Source organism: Hippocampus comes, unplaced genomic scaffold, assembly GCF_001891065.2.
Source record: "Hippocampus comes isolate QL1 unplaced genomic scaffold, H_comes_QL1_v1.1 scaffold147, whole genome shotgun sequence".
Lineage (NCBI taxonomy): Eukaryota > Metazoa > Chordata > Actinopteri > Syngnathiformes > Syngnathidae > Hippocampus > Hippocampus comes.
The window spans coordinates 3,789,519-3,807,778 of record NW_017805009.1 but is presented as its reverse complement, the minus strand read 5'-3'; the positions used below and the strand labels follow the sequence as shown (position 1 = coordinate 3,807,778).

Sequence of the window (18,260 nt, the reverse complement as noted above, 5' to 3'; positions counted from 1 at the left end):
AATTTTCCTGATAGCCCATAAAAGGCAGGTCACGATGGAAAGTGCACGAGGTTGCCACATCAACCCTGCTAATTAATTTTCATGGCTGATCCAGTGACATCTGGCTTCAGAGATTAATTCTAGAGAGAAAATGTAAACATGGCAGCGTCCTGTTGGTTTTGCTCGTCCTCAAAGGGAACCGGTGTAAATTAATGAGCTGCTGTGATGCCTTGGCCTTGATAAATAAGGACGTTGGAGTGTGTTTGGGGTTGTTGTTTTTTTTTTTCAGATTGTGGTCTGGGCTGGGTCAAGTGCTTCCACACCAAACTCTTCCAATCACGAGCGTGGCATGGGAACAGAAACGGGCCATGCCCAAAACTTCTCCTCAAAATAGGAGTACATATACTTGTCCAAAATGATTTTTATTTGGTTACAGTAAGGAGAGCGAAGGAGACTTGTCTTTATATTTGTGTCCCTAAATGTTACGAGGAAGCATCGTGTGTCGAATTTAAGCTCACTCGTAGGTGTACCTGAGACCTCCTCTCATTCACAATGGCTGCAGTAATAATACGGACGGACCACTTCTCTGCAGGCCAAGTGAATGACCTCATGTTGGAGTCGGTTTAAAGGAGAGCCATAATTAGGCTCCCAGTTTGTTTTGTTTTTCTCTTCTCTCTGCCTGTGCAGGAAATAGATCACATCTGAGAATAGGGTGACTTCAATGAAATCAAAGATTAGATTTGGATGCTTGGTCCAAGATTCAAAACCAAAAAAAAAAAAAAAGTCTTTGAATGATTAAATCCATTTTTGACATTGTGTCATGTGTGCGTGCTTGTGAGCAATCAGTGTGCAAGTCATTTAAACTTTGTCACGGTCCTCTTTGCCCTTTGCAACATCTTGGCACGCTTGGAAAGAACTCATGTGGTTAGTGTGACACCGCTTTTTGAAAATTAATCTCTCATTTCATCCACACCGAGATGCGCTCACATAACATGCTTTCGACTCCTCTTATAAAGTATGTGCCTGAAACATTCCATCGATAATTCAGCCTCCTCAATAATAAATATTCCCAACTGAGTGCAGGCAGAGTGGAGTTAGGTGCAGACAATGCATTTGTTTGAAGATTATGATGACACAAGCAGCTGTGAATTCAGACAGCTCTATCCGCAGAGAAATCATTGCAGTTTGATTTTTATCTTTGCAATTATAGATAACAGAGGCCTGACAAATAATTGCCTTGATTTTTTTTTTTCCCTGTCTGCATAGCCCAGAAAATCAACCTTGAGATGAACAGAGAGCGAGATGAGTGCTCCCAAAAATGGCTTTTCTGATATGCAGCAAGCAGCAGGGTTTCCTCACATGCACTTGAATTGATTAGTACTTGGACTGAAGGCATATTCGACTTGTCGTCGCAACCTCTACACCCACCCACCCACATACACGATAAGCACCCCGCACGCTCCAAGGAGGGCGCTCTCGCATGGCCTCATACATGTGCCTCCTCTGCTCTCTCACTCATCAGGAAGCTCCTGTGAGGCAGTGAGGCTTTGATTGACTGGCGGCCGAGTCGACGGGACGCCTCTATTATAATCATCTCCTTCGCAGGGGGGGGCTGCGTCCAGGGGGTCTGGCCCAACAGCCTTTGCTTTGTATAGGCAATAGTCAATTAGAGGCAGTGCACTGCCGGAGACGAGTGGGATGTGGGGTTAATTGCAGAGGACCAAACAGCTGGCTCTATCAAGGCTTATTGTGTTTGCGGCAGTTGTCACGGCAATTGAGGCCTCGCTGTAATCGCTGACTAATCAGGCCTGTGCAGATGACACCTCCATTGGCACAAGGCAGGTATTGTTCAGGATGCCACGCTGCCCCCAAGCACCCCCACCCTCCCGACAGCAAACGAGGCAGGGCCAGAGCGTCATCCAGACCATGATCCTATCAGCCAAATGCGTAACAATAGCTTCAAGTCAAGCGTTACTTCAGGAAAACACGCTCACTTTGTTGCAGTCGACTTTTTTTTCCCCCTCAAGTTTCATGAGCCCGGGATGTGCTTTTGCCATAAAAGCCACATTTCTAAAAGTCATTGTCTAAAAGTCACACTCAGCTAGGTGTTATTTTGTGGTTGAGTGTGAATGCATAAATTTGACCTATCCACGTGCAGTCCTCGCAGTCCCTGAAATCAGCGATTCTTGGTGGATCGGAACCCATTTTGGGTTGGTTGCAAAGAGCGAGTAAAAAAAAGTCCAAACCGTTATTACCCGGGGTGTACTGGTACATAATAGATTTGGATTCAGATTTTTTTTTTTGTATGATACAAAGGCTGAAGGCAGAAGGTACCAGGAGGAGGAATTTGTTTCCTGCAGGAATGACATATGCCATCACTGAGGTCTACAGGATGATGATGTTGTTGTTTTTCAGTCCGGTAGTTCCAACAACAACCGTTGATCAGAGGTGGGCGAGCCAGTAAATTTTGTCAATCTGTAATTTTTTTATTCGGCACACGTCCGTCACCGTCATTATTTCAAAATGAACCAAAACTGTCGTCACCAGTCCATCACTCCGTCATCGTTATTTTCACTGGTGGGCATTCCCTCAGTACTGACAGAAGGTCTGTCAGTCTGTCACCGATGGATGCCCAGTTTGCTGACGAATGGCAAGAAACGTAAAAAAAATAAATAAAAATCTTGTGCGTGTTGGTTGGTGGCGGTGAAAAAATACCCGCATTAAATGAAATCCCTGAATTTGATTGGTGTTTCTCCACCTTTTATCAGTGATGTATCAGCAAATCAGAACACAGAAAACAATGACCGTTCATATGCTGTAAGAATAATAATAATATATTACTGACAGAAGCAATGCCAGAAATGCGTTTCAAATAACATGACGGACCGACTGAGTGACATTTACTCTTTGGTTCGGCTTGAAGAAAAATGACGGACTGAAAATAAAGGACAGATACCCAGGTCACTGATGGATGATGGACTGGCAACATTTTGTAAATTGCCCACCTCTGGTTATTTTTAACCGTGCTTCCATCATTCTAGGACAGTCAGTCAAAAATTGTTTACAATGGTAACAGCAAGAGATCAGTTCATTTCGCCGGTCTGTCATTCGTCGCTTGCCAGCGGCCAGCCCGCCTCTCTGTCATCACCAGTCTCTTTTATTTCAAGTCAGCTCAGTTTGTCAGATTTCAGTCAGTCGGTACAGTGAACTTTTGGCAGCGGTAGCGTCAGCGACAGCCAATCGGCGATGAGAACGTCCTTACTACGTCAGACGCAGGTGCAGCATCAGCAGAAACACAGACACATAAAGTTAAACAAAAACAATACGGGACAATGTCATTGCGGTCTGCGTTACAACACAAAGATATACAACGCAGCCAGCTTCCTTTACCTGCCCTACCTTGCTCCAGACCTGAAGCTTATATGATCTAGCTTTGTGCAATTGACAGGCGACCTGACAATCACACATCCAGACAGACAACCCCTTGCACTCACATTGACACCGTAACTGAGTGGTGACTGAATCCACACGACCCGCATGGAAGTCTCAAGAGTAAACCGATACATCATGACTGTTTCAAAACATCAAAACATTGAAACCTACACACAAAACATACAGTGATGCCTGTGAAAACACAGATCTGTCCCCGGCGCTGAGTATTTATATTAACATCGGCTGTGTGTTTTTATTAACGACATTGCTGTAAAAGTGCTCATGGAAAAACCAGCAATGATGTGCATGTTTAGTATAATACAATTCACCATGATGCAAAATCAGTGGGAGCTGATGGGACGAGAGTGGATTTGGAACATATGATTCTCCGGCAGTATTTTCCACTCTTTATTGAAAATCACAAAACTTGCTTCCTGGCTTGAGACCACAAAATAGACTCATCAGCTGGTTGCAGGTTCAACAGCTTCAAGACGCAATTAGCCGAAAATCAGATGCACTCAATTCAACAAAATTCTCGATGAATCGATTATTATTCGATGTAGCCGTAATTTCTGCCAGCAAAGTGTTGTTAGCCATTCCCTTCCTCTTTTCTGCGTCGTAATTGCAAATCAACCAACCAGTCTTCTCCCTTCATCTAAGCAAGCAATTTTTCCCCCCCGCTGACCTGACTACATGGTCCGCTGGGATCAAAGTGTGTGGAGATATCGGCTCTGCAGAAGTGAGGAAGGAAATGCTGAGAGCTTTTTGATGTAGTGCTATTTTTTTTTCACTAATAAGAAGAAAGTTTTCTATGATTGTGGAACACTCCGAACTTCAATCATTTGGAGTGAGGGCATTTTAGGTAGTTCTCAAAGATTTTTTTTTCCTATGCTTGTTCATTTAAATTTCTTAATTAAAATGCAACGCATTCCTGTGATCCTCTGGATTTGATGCTCCACTCTTACGCATCTCCCCTACCTGCCTCCCCTTCTCTCACACACTCCATCTGCTTTTGCCTTGGTGTGATCAACACAGGTTGACCTCTCGCTTGAAAAAAAGTACTCAGAATTTAATGGATTCAGTCTAATCTAACCAGTTCCCTCTTTATTGCTGTTTTGTACCCAGTGGACCTCGTCTTTGGCAGGCCGCCCCCTGCACACACACACACACGCACACACACACACACACACACACACACACACACACACACACACACACACACACACACACACACACCGAGAAAATTAGTTCATCAGAATTCAAAATGTACTGCTGGCTAATTAAAGGAGTGTTAATTGAGTGTTAAGAATCGAGCACCCCCTTCTCCAAATACACACACACACACACGCACGCACACACACAAACACACACGCAAGCAATCACAGTGACAGCACCGGGTACGCCAAGGACGTTGCGCTTGGGGGGCTTCGTGCCAATCAAAAATGGAGAGAAATGAGAGTGGCCATCCTCCCAGCGGAATGGCTTTTCCAGATCATATCACCGCCCCGCGCTGCCATGTTATCCCACGCCTGCTCTCGGTGCCTGTCTGACGGCCGCAGAGTAGAACGCTGCACAGATAGCCTCCCTCACCGCGTGCATCGTGCTAATGAGTGGTGGCATTTAGAGATGTGCTGCCCTGACACATGGGCATTGTGTGCCAGGCCCTGGATTATTAAGGACGAAGGTCAGCCCATTAATTGCCTCCCTGCCAGCTCAGCTCCCAGCACGTGATTGCTTCTAATAAAGGCATGTCTGCCTGCACTTTTAGCTCATCTATTCCGCAGTTCAATCATCTTCTTTGTTTATTTACATTTCTTTTAAAGTTGCTTACTCCTTGCTCAGGTTTGCCCTGTTCGTTAACTGGATGCTATTTCACGTGCTGGTGAATGCACCTCATCTCCGGAAGGGAAAAAGCATATTTTTGCATCCTCGGGGGAAATAATTAATCCTTACAAGGCTGTCGCGTGTCGAAATGAAGCGAGTGTGAAGCATTTAGCCCAGGAGGCATTGCAGGCTGTCGCCGGCACTGGCACCTGTTGTTGTCCCTGCCCTACATTTCATGAGAGAGGATAACAACATGCTTCACTGATGTCAAACGAGACACACAAGTGCAGATGCAGGTTGGTGTGTGCGGTGTTTGCGTGCCTTGTTTTTCGGCTTTCACGCGTGGTATTTGCATGCACAGGCGCGCCGAGGCGTGCGCACAGGTGCAGGAAAGCCCCGATCTTGCGAGAAGGTGAGGGCGCACACAAAGACGGTGCAAGCTGCCTCGGAGGATGTTTTATCTGCAAGCACCATCTGTACTCTATTCTGCTGCTCTTAGCGTGGATCTGCCGCAAACAAAACCAATAAGTCACACAGTAGAACAAACTTCCTGCTTCTGGAGAAACGAGATGTGCCGACATAAACTGTGCGCCGGCCTGTGCGCCGGCCAGCAAAATTACGGCCCATGCTAATTGTGATCAAGTTTGCGATAACATTTCTGCCATGCAACTTTAAAAAAAAAAAAAAAAGGATGTTGGAATCGGAAGCATCCAGATGCTCATCTGCCTCCCCACCTCCCCCCTCTTCTTCCTTTATGCCTGTGATTTCTAATAACCGGAAACCTTTGTGGAGCCGAGATGGGTTTTGTAGGCCTGAAAGGCCTCTAATCCCTGTGGCCTGTGAAGTGTGAAGGCCTTTGATGCCAGGTTGCTGTGCCAAAGTCCCTGCCTATTGACAAACAAGGGCCAGGCATGGAAGAGAAAGAGAGAGAGAGAGAGAGAGAGAGAGAGAGAGGGCTTTATGCTTTTGAAGAAATGCAAACTTGGTCATGTAAAATATGGACTCGCTCTGTGCGAAGGAAAATAATTAGCCACCTTTTAATAAATTTCTGGCTGGTTTTTTGAAAATAGATTTTTATCCTCTTCATGTGGCAGTAATTAGATGGAATGATGGGCATAATGCATCTGGGGGCTTGTCAGGGCGGCAGGACACAAGGCCCTTGATATGCCTGAAAGCCAAGAATCTTTCCTCATTTGGACCATGTGGTGATCAAAGATGGTCTTTTTTTTTTCCTCATGTAAAGCAGATCAGCAAAAAAATGCTGCCTTTTCCATTTGCATGTGGACCAGCGATGGGCTTTGAAATGAGCGTGTTTTTCCCTCTTCAGAGCAAAGCAAACAACTCTTGTCAGTTTTCCACTGTGAGTGAGCGCATCAAAGCGTCTGGCAGCGACGTCGCCGGGGAAGCCGAGCGGCGCCTCATCAAGGCTGGCGAGGTCGAAGCTTGGTGCGCTGAACTCCACCCCTTCGGATGGCACTATCTTTTCGTCCAATACACACATTTAGATTTATCATCAACATACGATTGAGCTAAGAAAGAACGACATCTAATTCTAGGAATTTTCAATTTGAGGGAGGAATGGCACCGCAATAGGTCATGCACTAAATTCAGCACAGGCTATTTGCAGCCATTCCCCTCTGTCGTTAAATTCCAAATTTATTTCTTTTATGATATGGATCTTGTCGATTTAATCATGTTCGCAGTTGGAGACCCATTGGGTTGTTGAAATTAACTCCCCGTGCTATCTGTATTGGAAGCCCAGAAATGAGGATGGAGGCTATTTGGCTGTGGAGTCTTTTTTTTTTTTAAATGATTTTGCAACTGGAAAGGAAATGGAGTGAGTCGTCGTCACAGTCTGCAACCTGGGCACACTCTTTAGGTTGCTGACAGCACAGTCATGACACTTGATGTGTGTGTGTGGGGGGGGGGGTGTGGGTGTGGGTGTGTGTGTGTGTATTTGGTTGCCTTTTGCATAAAATATATAAATTTACAAAGGTACCGCAAGTCATTTGTGGCAGCTGATGTATCGCTTGTAAATTGAGTTCTCCTCCCAACCCCCTCCACGCACATTTTCTGTTGCACTGAGCTAAGTAGCCATGAAATTGCCTGAATAATGTTGTTTAAATCCAATCTCAATGTGGCCCCTCACCTCCATGACCGGGCTCCCAACAATGACACATGAGTTGTTGGTTTTTTTTTTTTCTTCGAAATTGCCATTTTCCTGTTTGCCACCTTGAGCTTTGCCTCATTGAACAAGGGGCCATTGCTATTCACAGTCGCCGCCTTTGCTGCTGAATTGAATTTCTGGGATTGGGGAGTTTCATATTGCAAACACCACAGAGCATTTACTGTCGATGCTTTTGCATATTGTTGTTGTTCTAATTTGCAGTGGTGCAAAATTGGCAAAATATTTTGGTAACCCCGTTTAGTTTGTCTAAAATATTGGTGGCAGTTCTTAGTGTGTTGCAGAACCACTACAAGATACAAATCCTATTGCAATGAAGTGTTAAACGTAAATAAAAACAGAATTTGATGTAATTAACTTAGAATTGTATTATTTATTTATGTAACACAATGTTGTGGCCAGCGGGCACCTGAATGACACACCATCGATTTTAGAACTGGGCCTGTTCACACGTTGACTGAACCACTGACAATTCTCAAAAGTGCCATTCCAAATTAACAAGCTTTGATCCACTCCCCCCTTGCTTAGTATGCAAGGCTAACCTAATTCATTGCTAAAGAGAGCTTGAATTAATTTCACAATGCACAGATTTAACACCGCCTAAGGTTCCAGGCTTTTGACAGAATGAGTTTTAAAAAAAGATCCACTCGACAAGGGAGTTAAAATAAGATGGAAAGAAAGAAATCTCTAATGGAGGAACGCTGCAAAGGAATCCTGATTAGTACATGCAAATTATGTTTGTTTGTTTTTTTTGGGGGGGGGCGGTTTAGGTTGAAGGCATCTCTGGTTGTCCCCCCTAGACCGCGGTAGTCATTAAAAAGTGAAAACGGTCAACATGGAGTTGAATCTCATTCTTTCCTCTCTCTTTGACCCCCAGGTGACCCGGTGGTGCCTACACATTCCCCTCGCTACCCCACTGCAGCAGAACTTGATGCCTATGCTCAGAAGACAGCCAACAGCCCTCTGTCCATTAAGATCTTCCCGACCAACATCAGGGTTCCCCAGCACAAGCACCTTAACCGGACTGTAAATGGATATGACACCACTGGCCAGCGCTACAGCCCCTATCCACACTTCCACACGGGGGGCTACCATGGCCTGCTTGCCATTGTCAAGTCCTCTTCCTCCCCCTCATCATCATCAACCTCCACCTTCATCTCGTCAAAAGGTGTTCTGAAGAACTCCGAAGGCAGACGGACTAAGCTCTCTCCAGCCCACATTGCCCCATACCCACCTAGCAGTAGCACTTTAGTCACCGGCCCCAGCCAGATGGGATATCAAACTGGGCCCACAAAGCCTCCAGAGGGCCCTGGGTTGTCAGTCCCCCCCAACGTCACCGTCGCTGGCTCGGTGATTCCTGTGGCGGGGGGGCGTGGCCTGGCTCTCCCCCCACAGTCCAACCTCCCTTCTATCCAGAGCATCATTTACCAGATCAACCAGCATTGCCAAGCCCAGGCTCTGCAGCAGGTGTGTCAAGGGGCAGCACCCTCCAATTCCAGTCCCTCCAAGCAGGGGACCACTGTCATGGGGGTCTCCTCGAGCTCTTCAGGTGGAGGTTACGTGGTGGGAATCGGCCCACAGGCCAACATGGTGTACACGGGTCCAGGGTTGCCGCCTCCAAACGCGGAAGCGGCCAAGAGCGGGGTTTACGCGGACGGTATGGACTACATCCTCTGGCAGAAGCAGCAGCAGCAGCAGCAGCAACAGCAGCAGCAGCAGCAGCAGCAACAACAGGCAGTGCTACGAATGTACAGCGGGGGCAGCGGAGGGGGAGGGGCCGTCAGCAAGTCCCCCGAAAGCTGCATTCCTGTCGGAGGGATCATGGCGGGGCAAGTCTCCTCGTCCTCATCCAGACCTTACCACCTGACGGCGAGCGCTAGCGGCGGAGGCGGGCTGGAAAAAGTCAGCTCCTCCCCATTGAACTGCATGGGCATGCATGGGAATTTCTCGGTGGGTCAGTACTTTGCCCCCCCATGGAACAGTGTCCTGGTGACACCTGATAGTGACTGCTACAACCCCCAGGAGCTTCTGGTCCCCTCCACAGGCGGGTCGGCCACGGGCCACCGAGAAGTGGGCTACCCACACCATCCCTATCACCACCACCACCACCACCACCATCATCATCACCCCGGCATCGACAGCGGAGGTCGTCTGTGTTGCAGCTTGCCCAGCAAGAGTTTGTGCAACACGTCTGTGTTGAGCAGCAGCTTGCAGTCTCTGGAATACCTGATCAACGACATCCACCCACCGTGCATAAAGGAGCAAATGCTGGGCAAAGGCTACGAGACTGTGTCGGTGCCACGTCTGTTGGACCACCAGCACGCGCACATCCGCCTCCCCGTTTACAGATAGAGGCGCGACGGAATCACAAGAAATCAAGTTGTGAATTTGTAAAGAGCATCGAAAAAGTCAAAAGGACAGATCCGGTTGCGTGCGGGTGAAGATTTGCTTTAACGGGTGTGTGAGCTTCGAAGGAAGAGCTGTTGTTATGTTGTGTGATCCAATCTATGGTGGTTTCAAGCCAGGCTCTGAGAATTCCAAATAAGAAAAGGCAGTAGTAATTGCAAGTGGGGGAGGGAGAAAAGGGATTTCACGATTCTCCCGATTGTGCAGTTTGCCAATAGGAATTTTGCATTGATATATTTGTCTTTCTGTTTCCGTTTGTTTTGCTGATCTTTTACTTGCCTGAACTTTTGACGTTTTTCTCTCTCTCTCTCTCTCTCTCTCTCTCTCTCTCTTTTATTTTTTTCTTCATAGCTTGACATGAAGTGCATATGCCACTCATACCCCCACTTCAAATACTAAGACTGAAGCTACTGTGTAGGTTGTCACTGAAATAAGTGGTCTTCAGAGGACCAAAGTTTAGGGCTGCTCTCAACATCCAAATCCACATGCAGATGGATGAAGACAGACTCAGTGAAATTATAGCCAGGACTCTCTCTCGTGTTCTGCACAAGAATCATCAAGTCCGATTAGGAAAGGATAGTACATGATTATTGCTGTTATAATTGATACATAAATTGCACTGCTTGAATCTTGTTCTCTTTGAAGTTTGGAATTGGGTAGTTTGGATATGATATATTTAAGAAACTTGAAAAACTTGAACCTATTTTATGTTGTTTTATATATTTGTAGGTATATTATATGCATTGGCTGCTACGAGAGGGGGAGAAATGTCTGATGCGTTGTTCTTTCCACTTGGTTCTTATGATTTAAATCTTCCTTTTCAAGCAAAGTAGCAGTTTCTTATGTCCTGTTTTGAGGCATCATCACTGCTTTGGTTCTGTAAGAACCTGATTTGTGAGAGCTTGTTTTCCAAACCAACACTGGAATCAACAGGGTGGGTGAAAAGGAATAGGCATTAAAAAAAAAAAAATCATATGATCAATATTGTAATTAGATGTTTTGTTTTTAAATCAGATGACACGCTTTATTAAATGACAAAATGAAAGAAGGTCAGACATCAACAGGCAGTAAGTAAAGGTAGCATCAGTTACAACAAACCAACAGACAGTCAAGTAACTGGAAAATAAATCAAGACAACGGGGAAATAACACAATACGAAATCCCCATTAAGTGTTGCCTGTTGGAAAAAAATGGTTTCAAAACAACCTTAGCGATACTGTACTTCAAAATTCCAAAAGTTATTTCTAATGCCTCGTCACTTGTCACCCACCCTGCGCCATGACGAAGGAGTTATTAGGCCCGCTGAGAAAAGAAAATAATTCCACTATGAGAATAAAGTTAGAATGTTGTGAGAACATAATGTTACCAAAACAGCATTACCATCATTACTCTTATTATTTTCAGTTGTCGACCATTTATGATACAACCTGAATACTATGGCGGGGCTTCACTGTGAGACAGTGACACAGGAGCTTTCATATTCCCTCATCAAAAACAATGACTTTTTTTTTTTTATTTAAATGTATTTAATGTTCCTACTTTCTTAAGTTAATTCTTTTGTTGAGACAATATAAATATTTATCTTCACGAATAACTTTTTTCTCATAATTTTCCTTTTCCTTTCGGTGTCTTCCTAATACTCCTTCATAACGATAAATCTTGAAACACTTATTTAAAAAGAACATAAGACACAGAGAAAGAAAAAAAATGTGAATTGCGAGGTTGTCGACATAACGATAAATGTACGTGTGCTCAACGCGTGTGTGCGGTGTGTGTGTGTGTGTGTGTGTGTGTGTGTGTGTGTGTGTGCATTCTAGCTCTTCAAAAGCCTCAGACTTTGCATTTTCCCATGTGTCATTTGAAGATTTCGACCACCGTACCCATAAAATCATATCTGAGTAATGTACAGGAATTCTTTTGCTGATCTCGCTTCCTATTTCATGGAGGACTTAGCGCCTTCAATACGTGTAACTGTCACATCTGCCTTCGTTGTCAGGTGTCATCATAGCGATAGAGGAAGCTGGGATAGCAGTGAGTCCTACTTTGGGAGATACGATTCAGTTCTCTTGCAAATACAAAATGAAAACAATCGTTTGCTCACCTCTGCCATCAGATAAAATGGGACAAGGGTCGTTGCTTTTCCGTGTTCGTTTTTAGGCCTCTGTTTGGGATGTACGTATTTAGCCCGGCCCAGTCTTAACTAGATGATTCAGAGTGGTGAAATATTTATTATGACTGTGAGATTCCCTTGAATGTACTGCACTTAAATTACTGCGATGTGTTATTGCCTTGTGGGATTCAAGTGAAAGAGAAAAATTGGATCAGTGCAGCAGACCTGTGGTCTTGATTAGCATTTCTTTTGTCAGTGGAATTTCAATGCTAAATTCAATTTATTAAATAAAGCGAGAGCCAGAGCTTTGTTGAGGGGAAATACTGGCATCAGTCTAGATTTATGAAGTGCAATTATAATGACTGTATGAACATTTTTTTTTCTCTGAGCTTACACCAAAAAAAAAAATGTAAACTACAGTTGTCAATACATTCCCAATGTACCACATCCCTATTCCCTATCCCCTTTTTTTTTGTTTGTTTTGTTTTGAGGTGTAAAATAAATTTCTTTAAGAATATATCCAGAGGCCACGTTTTGGCTTTGACGTCTGTCATTATTTTCTAAACCTAGATGTCCTTTAGATGTCAGCGGGAGGTTGGACCCTGTGGGACCTCAAGCAGAGGCTTGACGGGTGATGTTGAACCTTTGCTGTCAAGGAGAAGGATAAAAAAAAAAAAAAAACTTTTTAAGTTCTCTTCTTTAATCCTGACAGGTTCTAAATGCTGTACTTAAAAAAAGCAATTCAACAAAAATGTTGAATCCTGACAATATGATGGATCCTCTTCTTCCCCGAATCAAAAAATAAGTGAGTCCTTATTTGAACTTTGACGGCCGACCTAAATCTTGACTATGAGCCTTAAAATGTGACTTGCTGGTGATTATAGACCCTCCACCGTCATTGAAGTCCCGATGGCCTCAAGAACACAAGCCTCCTCAACATTCCCCCAAAAAAAGATAAGTGTTGTTCTTTCAAGAGCTTAATGCCCCAGCTGCGATCCGATTCTGCCATATTTTCTATCTTGTAGAAATATTTTGATAGATTTACAGATACATCCCTTCCCTAAATCCCCTCCGTTTGGCTTCTGCATCCAAGCATTAAACCCTGTCACATGACGTTGAAGTCAAGAGGCAACACTTGAGGCGGCGGAGATTCTGGTGTCTGGCCTTTCCCACCAGTGGAGGTCTGGGGCAGCCGTCCTTTCAGCTAATGAGAGTATTGGGTGACAGTACCAGTGGAGAGTATTCAGTTGACACACAGGGGTGAAATCAAAACCCTTTTCAAATAGGAATGGATTTCCTGTAAGGTACAGAGAGGACTCCAATAATTAGAGAGACAAGACTTTGTCAATTCACGTTGCATTCATATTGAAAGCAAGTAGTTATGTGGCGTCATTTTGAAGCTAGTATTTGTCCCAGACTCCACAAACGAGGTCCTTTTGATGAGATGCATCTTGGCCACGCTGTAACCCGGCTTCCCAATTTGGACAATGTATGCTTGAGGCCATATTAGGATAATAGAATTAAATTTCAAATTGATTTGTGCCTGAGCTGATCCATGCATGCGGCTCACTCGGCTGCAGAGGCAGAGTGGCATATGGCATGTCATTATCCGCCCCCCCCCCACCCGCCCGTCCAAGGCCAACAGGGTTCAGCAGTACTTAAAACAAACTGAAGGTTATGACTGCTCGCCATTGAAAGGGAGGACGGCGGGGTCTCGGGTGGGAGAGATGGTAGTGGGGGCGGCGGCTAAAGCCCAGTCTCCACCGCGTCTCAGAGGGCCTCAGCGGCGCACCATGGCGCCCGGGCTCATCGGCCCGCTTTGAAAGCCGGCTGTGTTTGATCGGGGCGGGGGGATTTGTTTTCTGTTGGATTATACATGGTTGCTCCCCGCTTGGCTGAGGGGGCCCTGTGCAATGTGACAGATCTCGGAGCGGAGCGAGATACAGGGAGGGATTTGGGGGTGGGGGGGGTCAGAAAAGCCTCGAAGCATCAGTAATCAGGATAATTGCCATGTTCCTGCATGGTGCCGCTATCTGATGCCCCTCTTTCGCTCAGCTCGGCGGCCTCATATTCAAATTCAACCTCCATTGAAATCATGCTGAAAGACATATTGTGCCTCCATGTATCACATTCTAGTAAATCAATTAAGTTTTAAATGCTGGAAGCCAATTACGGTGCCCAGGAAAGGACAGATGTGAGCACCATGTGAATGAGGACATTTAGATCTATAAAACTTATCGACTGCTAACCTGTTTTCAAGTGCAGCGAGACGCTCGCCGGTATGGCCTGAGGGCAACGTGGAGAGAAATTGACTTTCGCTGCTTGTAAAAGATCCTTTTGTAAATCCCATGAAGACCTTTAGTTGGTGCAAAGGTCCTGCTGTATTTTATCCACCTGAGAGGGAAGCGGGGCCAGTTAAAAACAAGGGGCCATAAGGGGCGCAGCGTTGAAGAAAACAATGGCAGCTGCTCACTCTGTAGAGTCTTGGCGCTGTTTCTCGAGCTTACGCATGGTAAAGTGTGTGTTTGTCGTGTGTGTGTGTGTGTGTGTGTGTGTGTGTGTGTGTGTGTGTGTGTGTGTGTGTGTGTGTGTGTGTGCGGGGGGGGAGGGGGGGGGTAAGAACTTGGGCCTCCAGGGCGCCTTCCTAACGCCCCCTCTCAATGGCTATTATTGGCAGAGGCAGATAATGTCACAGGGCCGCTCCCACCAACAAGCAAGAAAATATTCAAATCAATAATTCACATTCTTGTATGGCAAAATATGTTCACCCCCTCCAGTATGATTTACATTTTTTTCTTTCTCCATGAGCTATACAATGTACAATCATAGATGAGCACATCAATCACGAACTCGCTTCGAAAGCCCATCCAGCAGGGGCTTAGGCCGTTCTATATCTTGAGCATCAAAACGATATCGGTTCAGCTGAAGAAGCTTATTGCCTCCAAATATTCTGATGTAGATGTCTATATCCAATTCAAATATTAAAGTCTGGGGATTTTGCTTTTTCCTCCGGTTTCCTTTATTGTTTGTGTGCAATGTTCCTATGGGCAAACAGGGCTGTTTTCTTTCCCGGATGATCTGAAATGCACCAACAATGTCCAAGTCTGAGGGTACGGCAACCTTGAGAAAATAATATATATGGAAATGGGGAAATATAGAAAGCATCTCTCTTATTGTTCTCCCTGCAGTGATGTATTTATGTTTGTGTCTCCTCAGGATGAAAACATGTAAAAGAATACTCCACTATTTTGGAAGTGATATATCTTGGACAAAATAAAAGGTGTTAATAATAAAGAAATCTGTAAAAAAAAAAAAAAAGAAAAAAAAAATTGTTGCAGGGGTGTTTCAACTTTTCAATGTGCCTATACAGCCAAGCATCCCAATGATTGCTTACCTTCTTTCCTCCCGCAGTTGTGCAATTTCCTCCTAATCTCCCCACAAGCGTCATCTTGGATTTGCTCAAACTGCCACACAGTCCCCCCCCCCCCGCCGCCCTCCATCGCAGCGACGTGCTCTGCCCCCTGCTTTTTGTCAATCTCAGGACTGAAATGTAGGAGTTGTAGAAGTTTGCTATTCATTTGGACCTCTTCTCCTCTCTTATGTATGATTGCTTGACATAAGTGAATAAAGCAAATGACTTCTATGTGGGCCCCTTCTGTCGCTCTGCTTCGTCGAGACCCCGCACTCTTGCTTTGCTATCTGTACAGTCATGAAGGTAAGCATATTAGTCTTAGTTAGAACACACATCTCCACCATATGTTGTTCTCCGAAATCCTGCTCTTCACATGACCTTTTGAACCTTTGTTGGTTACGGTATCCTCAAAGGTTTATGACCACTTGAAGGACACGCCGTTTTAATTTCACAGGCAGAAGGCACATCCATCCTCTTTGTTTGAGCTTGCATGAAGATTTGGTGACAGTATTCTTAGCACTGAGGCCAAAAAAAGCGACATCACGTTAGTCTTTTGTGGTCAAGATAAAGTGCGCACACAGCTCTCTTCAATAGCAGGTAATTGTAACTCTTAAAATCTCAATTGTCACAAATCATAGCAGAGTTCTCCAACCGTATGAAACAAGAAAACAGATACAAGGGCTGCTTCCTTTTCTTTTCTTTTGCAAAAAGAGATGACATGTTCAAGTACACCCAACCCTGCTCTTATTTAGTGATGCTTGATGACTCAAGAAAGTGGCATTAGCCAATATAAGAAGTTATCATAGAGCTATTCATGAAAAATATTGGCCAATAAAAGCAACTTGTTAATGAGCATAATCTAGATTTCTGATCCGGATATATATAAAATATATACAGTAATTAAACTGCACATAGTTCACAAACATTTCATGGAAAGAAACAACGCTTCCTGTTTAAACAACACAGGCACATTCAAGAACTATTAATATTAATGATATTTTCCCCTCTTTTGTCACCTCACTCACAAGTTCTCCACCCACCTAAAAACATTTGATAAACTGGAGACTGATGAGGGCGCCTCCTCCACCAGAGCGTGCATTACTGGGAGACTGCACACTGATTTCATGCACGCTCACTCGGACAGAAAAAAAGAGCTCTGTGGAGCAGAAATGCTTCTCTTATTAGCAAAACTCATTCACCTGCACGCCACATTGACTCGCTGGCAATTTAACAATAAATCATGAGCAATGCCGATGGAGGCCCGGCAGTCGACTGCCCTCGCCTGTCACTTTAGGCACCCTGAAACATTTTGGGTTCAGTGACCTCGTTTCATCTGCCGAACTAAAAGGTCATCCAACAGGCTACGCAAGCAATATGTCTGTGGCTCATCGTCTCCCAGTGCTCCCTGTGATTGCTCATTCAATTTAGAAATACTGCACCTTGGTGTAATATTTCACCGGGGATCATGGGAAGTATTTCGTGCAATTATTTCAGCAAAGAGAAAATTAAACCTCGAGCTGCTCTGGGAGTTGTCTCCTTCCTTTTTGAGTTGAGTGCAGGATTCTGGTGCTCAGACTGAAAATTGCACTGGACGAGCTGAGCGGTCAGCAACATCACGCCGTGCATAAATGAGTTGGCTAAATCCCAGCAAAGAATCTGTGTGCTACTTATCAGCCTAAACACCTTAAAGCTTTGCTAGCTGGACAATGGCTGAACATTTTGTGCTGCCAGTTGCTGAGCTTACAACAGCTTTCCCTCATTTGCAGTTTGAGAGTTTGCCCCGCAGTGAAGTGAACATGATTCTCCACTACAGTATTGGTTGACACACATTTCTCACGGCAAGCACACATTTGTAAACTGCCCGCATTTCCTGTGCAAGTGTGCATCTCCAGAGTTGCTGACAGTGATACTTGCAGGACCGAGGCCTGGCCTACTTAAGGGGCTGCAGAGAGGAGGGCAGGCCAACTTGTCAGCAGCACTAGGTGCTTGCTGCTTAGATAAACCTGCAGGATTAGTGGCCCAGTTAAAGTTGGGGCAAAGAGGATTAGCCTCTTCTCTTCTGAGGTGGCAAGAGATTCCCTGCATGTCCTTCAGCACTGCTGGCCAAGGGAGATGAGAGCAAGTGGTGGGGGGGTTGAGGGCTCCAGGTTGTGCCCCTATTGTTATCTGAGTGAGAATCACCTTTGTCGCGTCATGTTTAAAAAAAAAGAAGGAAAAGGTGAGGAATAGTAATTAAAGGTGAAATGCACTGAATGGTTTCCGTCGAGTGCTTTCATTAAGAAGGCAAAAGCCGGTAATTACCGGCCAGGTGTGACAGCGAGGTCAGCCACGGGTTGGCAGAAAACTATTTAGGAGGTGTGTGCATCCTTTTAGGAATTATTCGTCATTATAAAAAAGAAGAATATGCAGTGAAATATCATATTTACAGACGAGATTGGAAACGAACACTCAACATCCTGCTGTCATTTCATCGCGTAAGTCCTCGTGCCAAGTGCCACATGACAGCCCTCTGCTGCCGCCAGCAGGCGATCAACAAGAACAGCAGAAACCCTCAAATGACAAAAGGAAACTTCACGAAATGGGAAGCTGAACCTTCATTTTATTTGATAGGGCAATTCGGTAGCTTTGAGACGTCACCATTTTTATTCAGTTAAAATAATTAATTCTTTCACTATTATCCAGCCGTTTTCTACAGTGGTTGTACACATTAGGTTCTCATTAGATCATCATGTCCTTTGCTTTACTCTGTTGTCTGCAGCCAGGGTGGCATTGCAAATAGCAATCTTTTTATGAATTACTTGGATAAGTAAAGTTTCAAGAAAATAAATACGTAAATAAATTAGGCTGGGGTGTGAGCTGCAGCCTAGCCCAGCTGACTTTGGGCAAGAAGCGGCGTACGCTATGGACTGGTT

The 18,260-nt window shown here is 44.9% G+C and overlaps 1 protein-coding gene across 4 annotated transcripts in view; it reads left to right on the top strand.

Moving 5' to 3' along the window:
- The window catches only part of fam222aa (family with sequence similarity 222 member Aa), an 80,661-nt gene extending 68,044 nt beyond the window's left edge, over positions 1-12,617 (top strand). For all 4 annotated transcript variants that reach the window (XM_019862693.1, XM_019862706.1, XM_019862702.1 and 1 more), the window contains one exon: positions 8,298-12,617. In XM_019862693.1, the coding sequence (XP_019718252.1) occupies positions 8,298-9,772 (1,475 nt within the window). In that variant the 3' untranslated portion in view covers positions 9,773-12,617. The remainder of the gene's footprint in view (positions 1-8,297) is intronic.
- Positions 12,618-18,260: the final 5,643 nt, after the last annotated feature.